This window comes from Dipteris shenzhenensis, chromosome 3, assembly GCF_047967505.1.
Source record: "Dipteris shenzhenensis isolate YYH24624 ecotype China chromosome 3, Dip_SZ_1.0, whole genome shotgun sequence".
Classification (NCBI taxonomy): domain Eukaryota; kingdom Viridiplantae; phylum Streptophyta; class Polypodiopsida; order Gleicheniales; family Dipteridaceae; genus Dipteris; species Dipteris shenzhenensis.
The window spans coordinates 28,192,099-28,204,995 of record NC_141598.1 but is presented as its reverse complement, the minus strand read 5'-3'; the positions used below and the strand labels follow the sequence as shown (position 1 = coordinate 28,204,995).

Genomic DNA, 12,897 nt, shown 5'->3' with positions numbered 1-12,897 from the left:
GAAGCTTTGAAAGTTGTGGTAATAAGAATCGAAGTTGGTCTACAAATTTTCAATACATATGTTGAAATCTCTCACCACCTAAGAAGGATTTTGCATTTGCAACAAAATATGAATGTGTTAGTGATTTTGGTTGGTGAGAGAAATTCAAAATACATTACGTATAATTTTTTGACTTTTTAATATTGACCTCAACTAGATCTTATGACATGGGAGGGAAAAGGGTCATTTTAAGGAATTCCTAAAAAACGCCCTTGCTTTGAAAATGTCAACATCTAAGGGTGGAAAAAGACCATGGAAAATGATCTACGCTTTACGTAAAAGGAAATGAATTTGATTGGTACTTAATTCTAGGATAGTGAATGTTAGAATGACTTAGTATTTCATGAAGAGTAGCATAAAAGTAGAATATAAGAAAGTAAACTTTGTACACATATATGGTTGTGTCCTCACAACTAAGGGTCTAACGACATGGGAGAGGAAGCTCAATTCATTCAAATTTATGAGAAGGAAATCTGATTCTTTACATTGTGCAAATCTTAAGGTAGCAATTATGGAAAGTTTTACACATTGCAATTTGCAACACTATTTGGATCCTTATAATAGAGGTTCAATTGCAACATCAAGAAATTAGTATGTTTGCATATGTGAGAGATTCTAGATCACATGAAAGGACCTTAAAGAAACATCATGTGTAAAGGATTTGCCACCTGTAAAGTTTTTGCATTCTTTTCACAATGTCAATGTGAATCTCATTCCTCTTATTGCTATGTCTTAACTATAGTACCATTAAGCCTTCTCAAAGTTGAGGCACACAACTTCATCATTTACTTGTGATGTTTTTCATAAAAGACATTGATTAGTGGAGGTTGGACAAGCTTTCTTACTTGTCTTTTTCTTTCCTAGCTTGAATTACTGCGGTTCTCATCCTTCACCAATGAAATTGATTGTAGCACCTCTAGAGTTGATACCTACTTTTCAATGGCTATGGGTTTGTTGAAGTTTGAAAACATCATTAATAAATGAAAGTTTCTTATAATGCATAAGAAGGAACAAGTTGATCACCGTCAATAACCCACCGATATATATTGTCTTTGTGTATAGACCAAAATCAATAAACTATGCCATATTTGCAAATGTGTACTCACAACCAAAACATATGGGTCTTTGGATGCCCAATATTTTCAAAGTCGTGACACGTTGGTTTGATCAAGCTATGAACGGTATATTTACAATGAATTCAATGCATCCAAATTTACTTGTTTCATCAAGATATAGGTGGTACGGCTACAAGAGGCACGATGGATAAATCACCTTCTAGGTGCATCTCCACATTGTTTGCAAGTGTGCTGTGCACATGCATCACCATTTAATCCGCACCGAATTGTAGAGTTTGACGTACTCTCCAGCTGATTTGTTCCAGCTGTTGTCAAGATTCATTACCCTAGAAACAAGTTCCATCCACCAGTCTGGCCCTGCATATATATGTTCAATCAGAATAGTTCTACAAAGAAAAGATCCAGTAGATTGCAAACAAAACTCAATCTCACTTTCTGAATAATAGTGGAAGGCACGTTCCAAAGCATTGTTGAGAGAGCTCTCATCTATCCCATGAAAGACAAATCTGTCACCATCAGGAAATAAAGGCAAATAAGGACCCTTTTCCACCTAATGTTATGTTATGCTAGTAAACTTACCAGAACGACTTCAGTTACATAAAAGTTAAGCATAACAACACAATTCCATTTCCATTCATAACCAGCTCTGTTCTGGATATTTACAGCCGTTTGTTGAGGGAGAAAAGGCAAAGTTCGCACCAAAGGGTAAGGCTGGGGGGTCTCAGGTGTACAGGGTAAGCGCAAACGCTGGGAAAGTGCAGGGCTGACAGATTTGTTTTCACTATTTTATTGTTTTTCAAAAAAAGAGAGGGGAATCGACTGGCAGGATTTGTGGTTCCTATTACAAATCCATGTCAACCCAGGAATCTTATAGAATCATCCATGTTTGTGACGCTACAATCGATGGATCTCTCTCCTTTATTTAAAGTTCATCTCCTTCGAGACCCCATGGATATTAGCACCTCCCTCCTTCCTACTTAATGAGAGGAAAATACCCTCTTTATTTTATGCATAAAGTGGTCCGAACAAGAAATTTCAGATCTTTTCTTATGTGTGCAAAATGGTAGATCTTTACACTATGATGTCCATTCTTTGAGCTTACAATCACAATGGCTTCAACTTTTCAAGGGCTTTCAAATGAGTACCCATAGTGTATAGTTTTGATTTAGTCTTGACCCTTTAAAAATACTAAACAAAAATCTTAAGTAGCATTCCCACTGTCCACCATTCAGTTAAACCCATATTTTATATATTTCCACTTATATCCTTTTACAAAAGCCCCTTAAAAGTACCTAAACTTTTCAACCCCTTAAAAGTACCTAAACTTTTCAAACATCTTTAATATGCAATTAAAAGATTTAACACGACCTCCTTGAATCCCAATCGAAATGCACATGTCCACTTAAATCCTTAACTAGTCCTTCTTAACTGGCAGTGGGAAGATGCTCTAATCTGTAATACTGGCAGCATGACTACCAGACAGGAATAATGAAAGAGGGTCTAACCTAAAGGCTGACAAAAACCCAGGATGAAACTTGATTCTTATTGCTTTTCAAGACATCTGGTGAATAATGGTGACGTTTTTTGTTAGCAATCATACAGTATCAGCAGCAATCATACCAGCATGAGAAACTATCTACCTTCGTAAAAGATCTGATATGTTATTGTTATTGTTATTGTTTTAAGAAAACACGTTAGTCAATGTGAAGGTGCCATATCACAGGTCATAAGCACAGGCTTGCACACGAGTGGTCATTACTGCTGTTAAATTAATGAAAAGCAGAAGCACCACCAACTATTCAGGTGTGCTCAGCTGTCTCTTTCAGATTTGGCCTGTGGGTTATGGCACATCCTCCCCATTTGCAGAGGTCTGTGCCTTCTCTTACTACTACTCATTCCCTCAACATTCTATCCTAATGCATCTCTCCTCTTGCCTTCTTGCGGTGTTCATCTCTCTACCCCCTATTCCAGAGCACCGCCTTATGACCTATTCCAAACCCATAGTGCTTTCAACCAAGTGCCAGCCTTTTTCTTCTCAAAGATTCTACCATAAAGTCTCTCTATTCTCCAACAATGGTTTTCTTCTCTCTTTCTCAGTGAGCAACATCCTCAATCACAGGGTATCGAAATCAACATGAGATGTGCCTATGAATGTATCTTTTGATTGCTGACCTGCTTTTTTCCTGTATATATGCAGAATGGGCTAGGTCTATATCCATAGTATGAATGTTTTTTATAGCATCTCCTTGAAGACACCAGATGACAACTCATACCACTTTCCCTTGTTTAAAATCAACCAGGCTAGTAGCATGTGGGCATGATATCCTCATGGAGATCTGCTTTCCTGAGGCAGCAAATGTTTCATGCCATCTTCCAGGATCGATCCTCAAGTTTCTAAGTCTATTTCATTGAGGGCATATTATAGGTTGAGCAAAGCTGCAATCTAGTCCCAGCCAGATACATAGCACACAGGTTTGTCTTATCATGGCCTCAGCTAAGGTTGCATTGTTTGGTTGATACTCCCCTTGTCCTCTCGTTCAGCACCAAACAGGAAGAACTCACAAAAGATTTACCTAGAGGGTTCTTCCTGGTCTTGCGCCATAGTGCATACTACAACAAAGGTCCTCAAGCTTACCTTCGGAAGCTTCATCTAATTCTAGCTCTTCTTAGCTGTTCAGGACTTGACCAGGAGTATGTCCTTTGAAGACTTATTGGTCTTTGGCAGCCACTTCTTTTACCTCCAAGATAGATTTCCATATCTTATCTCTATTGTCATAGGATTTAAGAGGGAGACAGTGCAGAGATCACAATCCAAAAGTCACTTGTAGCAGGTTCAGCCCAAGATTGGTGAGTTCCTGTATACTTTGCGTTTTTAGGTGTCGGGGGAAACTTCTTTCTTGTTTTCTAGTTTGGTTACTTACCATCAGAGGCTTCCATCTCCATGCCTAGTGTCCTAATCTTTACTACACCCAAGTATGACCTTAGAACTTTGGTTTCACCTTTAGGCATGCTATAAAAACATAAGGTAGGTTTTATTACCCAGCATCCTCCCTCCCATATATGTTTTTAATTCCTAGGATCCTTTTGGTATCTTTGCACCTTGTCTTTGGTCACCTTGTTTCTTGGAAGAGCGTTAAGGGGAAAAACTCGTTAACAAAGAAAAAAGCCGTCATATGTGGATTGGGCTTCAGTGAGATGCAGTGCACGCGAGTGGCATACACTATTGCAGGTGTCTGGAGTATGCAATGGGTTGTGATCATGATTCATGCATTTCATCTTCACTGAAAGTGAGTCAATTTGCTAGGACAGGATGTATGCTGCTGTTTGACAGAATCCTTAGGCACTCTCAGGCTTCACAGGATATTTATAATTTGAGACTGCTGTTTTCCTACCATCATATTCATCTTTGTCGAGAGAGAGTGCAATTATATAAATCAAGTATGGGAAATTCAGAAAGCATGAATCAAATTCTGCACTAAGGATGTGAAACAATCTTGACAAGCCAGAAAAGTGGTTGTTTCTGAAGCAATCCATCAATCAAAAAGAAAGTTTCATTATATTGTTCTCAGATACTGAAGCAGACTAGTTGACAGACCCATTAGCTTTTGTCCCATTTGAACTATCGTCGACATCATAGACAGTATCAGCCAATCCCCCTGTCTTCCTAACAAGTGGGATCTGTGAAAGAGGAACACAACGAAGAGTAGTTGTCAGATAAATACTGTTCGAGTCAGTAGGAGATCAACTCTTTGATTTCCTTGGACTTTTGACTTCCAAACCAAACTTCTGTGAGAGAACATAACACATAAATACATGCAAGCATTCAACTAGCAGTTTCACAGTACCGCTCCATAACGCATGCCAATCATTTGTGTTAGCCCACATGGCTCAAACATGGAAGGCACTAGAACAATATCTGCTGCGGCATAAAGCATATGAGCCAACTCTTCACTGCATCCAGCATCATTGGAATCAGCTTGATATGCGAGGAGATGTGCTATACATAAATCCTCTAAATAGGGCAGAATAGAGAATGTAAAGCAGAAGCAGAAGACCTGTACATAAGTAGCAGCCGAATATTCTTGCTTTCCTTGCACTGACAACAAAAAGAATAAATTAAAAACCAAACTACCCTTGTATGTTTAGAAATAGCATAATCACAATCTGTACATTCATGCATTGCAAACGAGCTATAAAATAAAGTGTAACCACACAAGCAGCAGTCAGAGAGGAGACAAACACTTGACAAGATCCATGCCTGTATCCGCCTCTATTATCTAGGCTTCTAATCATCCCAATAAATCACTCTTAGTCTATGGGCAAAGGAGACAAAGCACAAGAGTAACTTACGGAAGAGTAAAGGCAGCTAAGTCTGATATTCGTTAATAGCTCTGGATAATGCAGAATGCTGCATGCCAGTCTCTTCTCACTGAGCTCTAAAGCATCAATATTACTAACCTTTTATACCAATCCCTTCCACCTTTCCCTGGCCAACCATTTGGCACCCTTGGTGGGAATAATACACATATGCTGTGAGGAAACATGCCTCCCTCTATATCATGTCAACGAGAGAGCTGGGACACGCCCATAAGCAAGCATCAAAGAGAAAAGAAATACACCGTAAAACAAAACCACCTCCAGGTGAAAAAAAGGTTACAGTTCATCATGAGTAAATTTTTAATCATCCAGATTCCATATGCCATAATTAATTCAAAAATAGTCTATCTCATGTCTCCACACATATGATAATGATCTACACCTTTTACCAAAGGGAATTGATTACAAACTTCAAAAATGGTCATGGTGTTGAGTTGCAGTAAGTATTGCACATAGAATATTTATCTCGTTTTCCTCCCCCAACTAGCCACTTCAACCACGACACTGTGGCTACGTGGCTACATTAATACAATGGATGGATGTATTTGCAAATTGTGACCACCATGATCTTAGCTGCACCGTCTGCCATTCTCACCACATGATCTGACTGCACCACCTTCTAATCACCGTGAAATTATATCTGCAGGCCATGTGATCTATTCTCTGCTCATAGAGTTAGCATTTAAAAGAAACTGCATATTACAAAAACTGAGAGACTTTTTGATAAGCCAATGTAGCAAACAGCCAAGGCTTAAGGGCGCCCTGCAACAAGACATTCACTACTATGTAAAACCAAAGCTGTGGGTACATTGATTAATAGATCTTTGGCAAGATCATGGAGCAAATATCCTGGCTTCATGATAGCCCATGCAATAACAGATTCCTTATCATGTGAAATAAAGGTTAATGAATTGGATAGAACAATGAATTTTAAATCGAAGGAGAGGTTGTTCACAGCAAAGATGAGTGTCTATTGTCTTAATTGCTCATGACAAGCAATTGTTCACCGTAGCATTGACTTCACACATTTTGCAGGCATGTATGGACTACCTCACTAACCATCCCCACTATTGCCTAGGCACAAAATCACAGGCCCAAAAGGGGAACTTCGAACTAAAAAAATTTTTATCCAAGTATACAAAATAAGTCACATGCTTGTATCTAATCATTTCAATGTAAAGCAAAATGCAGCACTGCAAGCAGGAGAGCCGTGACTATATATATGAATACAGTGACAACTTGTAGACTAGGGAAAAGAAGCATCTTCCTTCCAATGACTTTGATCATTAGCTACACTGAGAAACAACATGATCTAGCCAACCTCCATTTGTATATGTTGGAGTAGAGTCATTCTAGGTCTCATGATCACTTGTATTATAAGAGCATAGACTAGAATGTGACTACCGTCTCCCTTCTCTTCTAGTCCTTCCATAAGGATCTACCCTTCCGAGAGAGAGAGAGAGAGAGAGAGAGAGAGATGATATGTTTGTATTAAAGTCCTCTCAAGACCCTTCAAGATCTATGGGATTGGTAACCACTGTCAAATGATAGTGTCACGGCCTCAAGCACAAGAGAGAAAGAAAGAAAGTCTATTGACGTTGATAGACTAAAATCTGTAATAAGTTTTTGAGCACTGTTTGTACTGGAGGGTAGGCACATATCTATGCACATAGCTAGTGGGTGGTAGTTTTGAGTTTATGGACACTCTCATCAAAAGACTCTATACTAATGTAAATATTTTTTTGAGATTGTAAATGCTTTTGCAGGGACTCTTGGGATATGATGAAAACACAGTGCGGTTGTACGAGGGTAATCCAGAGCATGGTATCCAATTTCGTATGTGTGGTGACAGGATGGCATGTGTTCCTAATTGCTGTCCTATTTCTCATGTTTGTAATGTTATGGGTGATGATCATGAGGGTCATATTTCCATGCATGTAATGGTTGGGGCATTTTCCAGCCCTTGTGTGAGCTTTTTTTTTTTTGCAAAAAGAGACTTCTATTAAGTATTAAAGAAAAACCGTTAGAGCAAGCTCCATACGGGATACATCATGCAATGCACGAAAAGCTCAAGAGCCAAAAAGAAAGGATTGAGGCTGATAGTGCCATCTCAATCCGGTAAAAACCTCCAAGAAAAAGGGAGAACCCCTCCAAACTTGAAGAAATATAGTCCTTCTAGAAGAGGCTGCCCGTGAAGAGCCCTGCATGCTAGCCCATATGGCTATCAAAGTGTGAACCGTGTCAGTCCAAATACCCGTGAACACCTGTGAGCATTGGATGAGGATATGTGAGTAAATTCATGTTAAAGTGTTGCATGAAGGCTTTGGCAAAGTTAGGTGCTAGTAGGTTCAAAGGGGGAAAAAGGACTTGGAGTAAATTCATGTTAAAGTGTTGCATGAAGGCTTTGGCAAAGTTAGGTGCTAGTAGGTTCAAAGGGGGAAAAAGGACTTGGCATTAAATGTTGAAATTCATTTGGAAGTAGAGGGCTAAGCAAAGCATCACATGGGTGATCATGGCAAATAGTAAGTCCAAAAGGAGCTGCATGCATGTGGATGAAATTGATAAATAAAGAATCTAGGATTCTCAGCTAATCGTGTCATGTAATGAAATCTTGAGGTGGCTGGATCGTTTGGGAAGTAACATGCCCATGCACTACTTGGCGTCGTGAGGCTGATCTGAGAACTTCTGGATGACGAGGTGGCCGCCGCTGGGAGCTGATTGATGGGAGCTTGCTGGAAGGATCGTTTGTTGCTCTTGACGAGGGGCTTCTTGAATTGGAGGGCTGAACGACTATGCGGGTTTAGAGGCTTCTAGGTCTTGAAGCTGGCATGGTTACGTGGGAGGAGGTGGCTGGAGAATTCTTGGGATGGCTACAGGTTGTAAAGCATGCGATGATTTCTGTGAGAGAACAGATCAGGAAAGAGATTGTGGAAGACACATAGAGAGGGACTAGCGTTGCTAATGCAGGCTGAAGCATTTCCTTGCCTGACGAGGTGACGAATGGAGCTTGTCTTTGTGAGACCAATGCTCCTCAACCATTGTTGAGGGGAAGGATGCTTGCTGCAGATCAGTGTGACGCTGCTTCTCTGAATAATTGTGAGAAGATGCTGTTTGTGAGAGTAAGATGAGGAGCTCTGAAATTAGTTTGTGGTAGGGTTCTCGAGCAAACAAGAAGTGTAACCATCACTGTGGGCTGTGAGTTTGTGGCAATACGTGGTTGACTTTTTTTACTGAACTGTGAAGAGGGTTTTTTGGTAGTGGTGCAGATCTGAAAATCATCAATGTCCTGTGCATCCTGAATCGTGGATTCTCTGGTTTTTTTTTTCCCTGTGTCTGATATCAGTCAATTTTGTGGGGAGTTTGTCTTTGAGTCTTGTTCTAGATACATGCTCTAGAGCCCGGTGCATAAGCTCATCACTTGGAGCCCACACTTTTTCTGATCCTACTTGTCCTAGCTTCAGTTTGTGTCTCATAAGTACTTTTTTTTTTTTGAAGTTGAATATGATTCTGTCTTTGGAGTTAGACTCGGAGGTGCTCGGAGTTCTTTTTGAAGGTTTCCATATTGAGGTATTGTTTAGTGAGGTTCATGGAAATTACTGGTCATTGCTTCTACGAGTAATAGAAGAAGAATGGGTAGGAATAACTCTGATTGATGAGGAGGATCTCCCTGAATGTATCTTGCATCTAGAGTTTTGTGAAGAGGAAGACTTCATGTGAATGGACATTGAATCTGTTGAAAAAAAACTAATAGTCTTCTTAGCTTTTCTTTCACCCTTTTTCTACTCTCTCTATTTCCCCCTCTTTTCTTTTATCAACGTCCAAGGAGACCAGATTGAGGTATTGTTTAGTGAGGTTCATGGAAATTATTGGTCGTTGCTTCTACAAGTAATAGAAGAAGAATGGGTAGGAATAATTCTGATTCATGAGGAGGATCTCCCTGAATGTATCTTGCATCTAGAGTTTTGTGGAGAGGAAGACTTCATGTGAATGGACATTGAATTTGTTGAAAAAAAACTCATAGTCTTATGAGCTTTTCTTTCACCCTTTTTCCACTCTCTCTATTTTCCTCTCTTTTCTTTTATCAACGTCCACAGGAGACCAAAAGGTCTATGGGACAATATAAAAACCATGTACTACAACAGCTTAAGGAGGGCACATGGCAACTCCCAAGGAGTGCATAAAGCAACTCCAGTTATTTAGGGTACCTAAATTATATCCTGGAAATACATATATAATTGACCATACATCACTTTAAGACTAAGAGTCTTTTGGTTTTGATTTACCTTCCTTAACGAGTGCTATTCCTCCACGGTACACTGCCCACTTTCCATTTTGCCTGGCAGCCTTAACCTTGGCTAATTCCATTGCTTTATCCTTCAGTTGAGCTCTTGTAAGTTCCTCAGCTATCCATAGCTTAGTTCCTTTCAGGTTGTAGGACTGTCGTGATCTTAAGTCTTAAATCACGTGAGTTGAATGTAATAACAGTATGACCTTTAAGATGACTAATACGGACAACTATAGCTTCACCATCATCCTCAGAGATATCGGGCTTGTCGTTCTCATCTATTGTCTAGTCAATGTTAGTCATGGCTGCCTTTACATGTGCTAAAGTATCACTAAATGAATCCTTCTCATTGTACCATCCATTTGGGAATCTCCCAATTCTGATTCTTAATTCATTATCCTCTCTGGCTTCATGGTCCGTAATCTCTTCTTGAATATCAGCTTTATTTACCTTTGCTCCAAACTCCACAATGTTCTCCTGCTTGGCTATCTGCATTTCAGTCCGAACCAAATACTTAACTATGGAGACTAACTGGGGGGTAGGTGGGGAAGCCTTGCAAGACTTTACAACATCAATTACCTCCTGCTTACCAGGTCCCTCAAGAACCTGGATTCTAGCTATAACATCTGTCAATTGTGTCCTCAGCTCTTTCACTTGATCTTGCAGGAACCGAATATGTTCATGGTATCTAATAATGAGGCATCCAAAAAGACCTCAGGAGGCCTCACGGCGTACAACAACTAGAAATAAAAACTCATACAAGCCACAAAGGGCTGAAGCAAAGGGCTCACTAAGGCCCTTGCTGAGTAATATGCTAAGCTAAACTATATGGCCCAAAAAATATCAAAAACAAAAACTTAAACTTAGTAGCCTGGTAGCTCTCCAGTGGGCTACAAAGATATCCCAAATGGCATCTGTTGGGCTCTCTCCTGCTGTGATGGAGGGCGTGGTCTCCTTGACCTTTGTATTCGAAGAGCGATATCAAGGGTCACACCTCGTCTTGTGCGATCTCCTCCAAGGAAGGCAATGATGGGTCGAACCTCGATCGAGCATGCTATGGTCGCTCTTTGTGTCATGCGTGGAGCTTTGCATCCCTCGCTCCATCGTGCTGTGTTGCCCCTCTCTGCTAATCCATGTTACTCACATGTCTACTAGCTCTCATCCTCCACTCCTCTGTGTCTCGGAGCCGACTCGAATGCATAGAAGTCCGCTACAATCGGTCTGCCTCAGCAACCTGTGGTGCTGCCAATGCATGCTACTGTCTGATTTGTCATAGTAGCATCTCTCTGTGTCATCACATCTCAATCATATAGAGTCCAATGCAGACCTGATCATGAAAATTGACCAATCAAGAGAGTGAGCCAAAGCCATGCCCCTCCTGAAAGAGGCAGTCGTAGCGTCCTTGGATCTCATAATAGGCTAGGTAGACACATAAGAAATGCTCCTCTGTCTCAATTGTCTTCAATGTGTATAATCTGTAGATCCGCTGCTCTCTAGGTATGCCTACGGCTTTCCCTTCCTCGATCCCCAGCTGATGTGACGAGACTCACATCTTACCAATAGCAATCCTAAGTGCATGTTGAAGAGATCTAGTAGCTAGCTAGGAACGGAATGGAAATGTGGAAAGCATAATGAAAAGCAAAATGGAAAGGAAAAGTGCTAGGCAATGATAACCAAAATACTCACATGATATAAAGCTTGATGTTGACTGATATCTTAGACAATAGACAAGTACAACACTTTATAGTGTGACACTAGACTCTAGAAAGCCATAGTGTATATGGGATAACTACCTGTTGGAGATAAGTGCACACTAAGTACTATTTCCTAGTCTACATATGTCTAAGTCTAAGTCTAGTCTTTAGTATGTGCCATGTGGCACTTCTACAATTATCCCATAAGCACTCTTGCTTTATGTCTTGTACTTTGGCCCATATATTCAATGGGTCACATCATTGTAATCAATCAGTCTAGCTTGTGTCTTGTCTACACTCTTCTCAAGGTATTTCTTATTTTTCAGTCTTGTCATCTCATTTCTAGTTTCTAGTTCTAGTTCTTTCTTCCATATTCCAACATGGTATCAGAGCATGTAGATCCTCTCTCCTCTCCTCTCACTCTGCTGTAGCCATAGCTTCGTCTTCTCCTTTCAGTTTACCTCTCCCTCCGGCATCTCTCTCTTCAGCCTCTCGTGGCACCTCTACCTCTGCACCGCCCTCCTCTACGCTTTTGCTGGCCGCCTCCTCCCAGATCTGCCCTCTTTCTGCCCCGCCATTGCGCTCAGATCTGCGCTCAGATCTGCGTGCTCCGCCTGTTCCGCCTGCTCCAAGTCTCTGCGCCAGATCTGCGCTTCAGATCTGTGCAGCTCAGCCACAGATCTGAGCGCCAGATCTGCTGTAGCGCCAGATCTGTGTAAATCTGTCGTCCGTACTCTGCGCCGTCATCCGTACTCTGCTCGCCGTCGTCCGTACGTCCATACTTTGCCGTACGTCATCCGTACAGTCCGTACGACTGTACGGAATCCGTACCTGCACAGGCTGATGACTTCTCCTGCTCCATCTTCACGGAGATCTACATCCTTTTTACACTTCTACTTCTGCCCGGAATTAAGGTATTGAGCTTTTGCCTCTTTCAGTTTGCTGAACAGTCTCTCCTTTTTTGCTGGTTCCTCCTGCTTCGATGGGCTGTCATATGCTATGGCCTTGACAAAGTGGTGAGAGAACCGGCTTCTGGGATCTCTTCCTCTCATTTATTTCTGCAAAATTGTAAGGGAATAGACACTGCCCTTGCATCCTAGCAAGAGGTAAGACCTTCCTACATGGCATCTTCCTCTCATTCTCTCATATCTATCGACAAATTCAATGGGTCCAACTTTCATACTTGGCAGATCAAAATCAAGTGCCATCTTATGAAAGAAGGCCTTTGGGACATTGTTCACCGTGATGCTCCCGAAGGTCCATCTGAGCAAGTTGTTGCTACCAAGAACGACAAAGCCTATGCTATCATATTGCTCGGCCTTGGAGATGATTACATTCATCACATCTCCGACATACAGTCTGCTCCTCAAGCATGGATCACTCTGGATACTCTTTTTGGAGCCCGATCTAAAAACTCTAAGATTGC

General features: G+C 40.9%; 1 protein-coding gene across 6 annotated transcripts in view; it reads right to left on the bottom strand.

The window, feature by feature from the left end:
- Positions 1–1,065: 1,065 nt before the first annotated feature.
- The window catches only part of LOC147903604 (uncharacterized), a 98,972-nt gene continuing 87,140 nt past the window's right edge, over positions 1,066–12,897 (bottom strand). For 5 of the 6 annotated variants that reach the window (XM_087372531.1, XM_087372530.1, XM_087372528.1 and 2 more), the window contains 5 exons: positions 5,171–5,211; positions 4,961–5,066; positions 4,711–4,793; positions 1,548–1,621; positions 1,066–1,472 (listed from right to left, as the gene is read on the bottom strand). In XM_087372531.1, coding sequence (XP_087228657.1) covers positions 1,360–1,472; positions 1,548–1,621; positions 4,711–4,793; positions 4,961–5,066; positions 5,171–5,211 — 417 coding nt within the window. In that variant the 3' untranslated portion in view covers positions 1,066–1,359. The remainder of the gene's footprint in view (positions 1,473–1,547; positions 1,622–4,710; positions 4,794–4,960; positions 5,067–5,170; positions 5,212–12,897) is intronic. The other variant, XR_015540765.1, reaches the window with a different exon arrangement.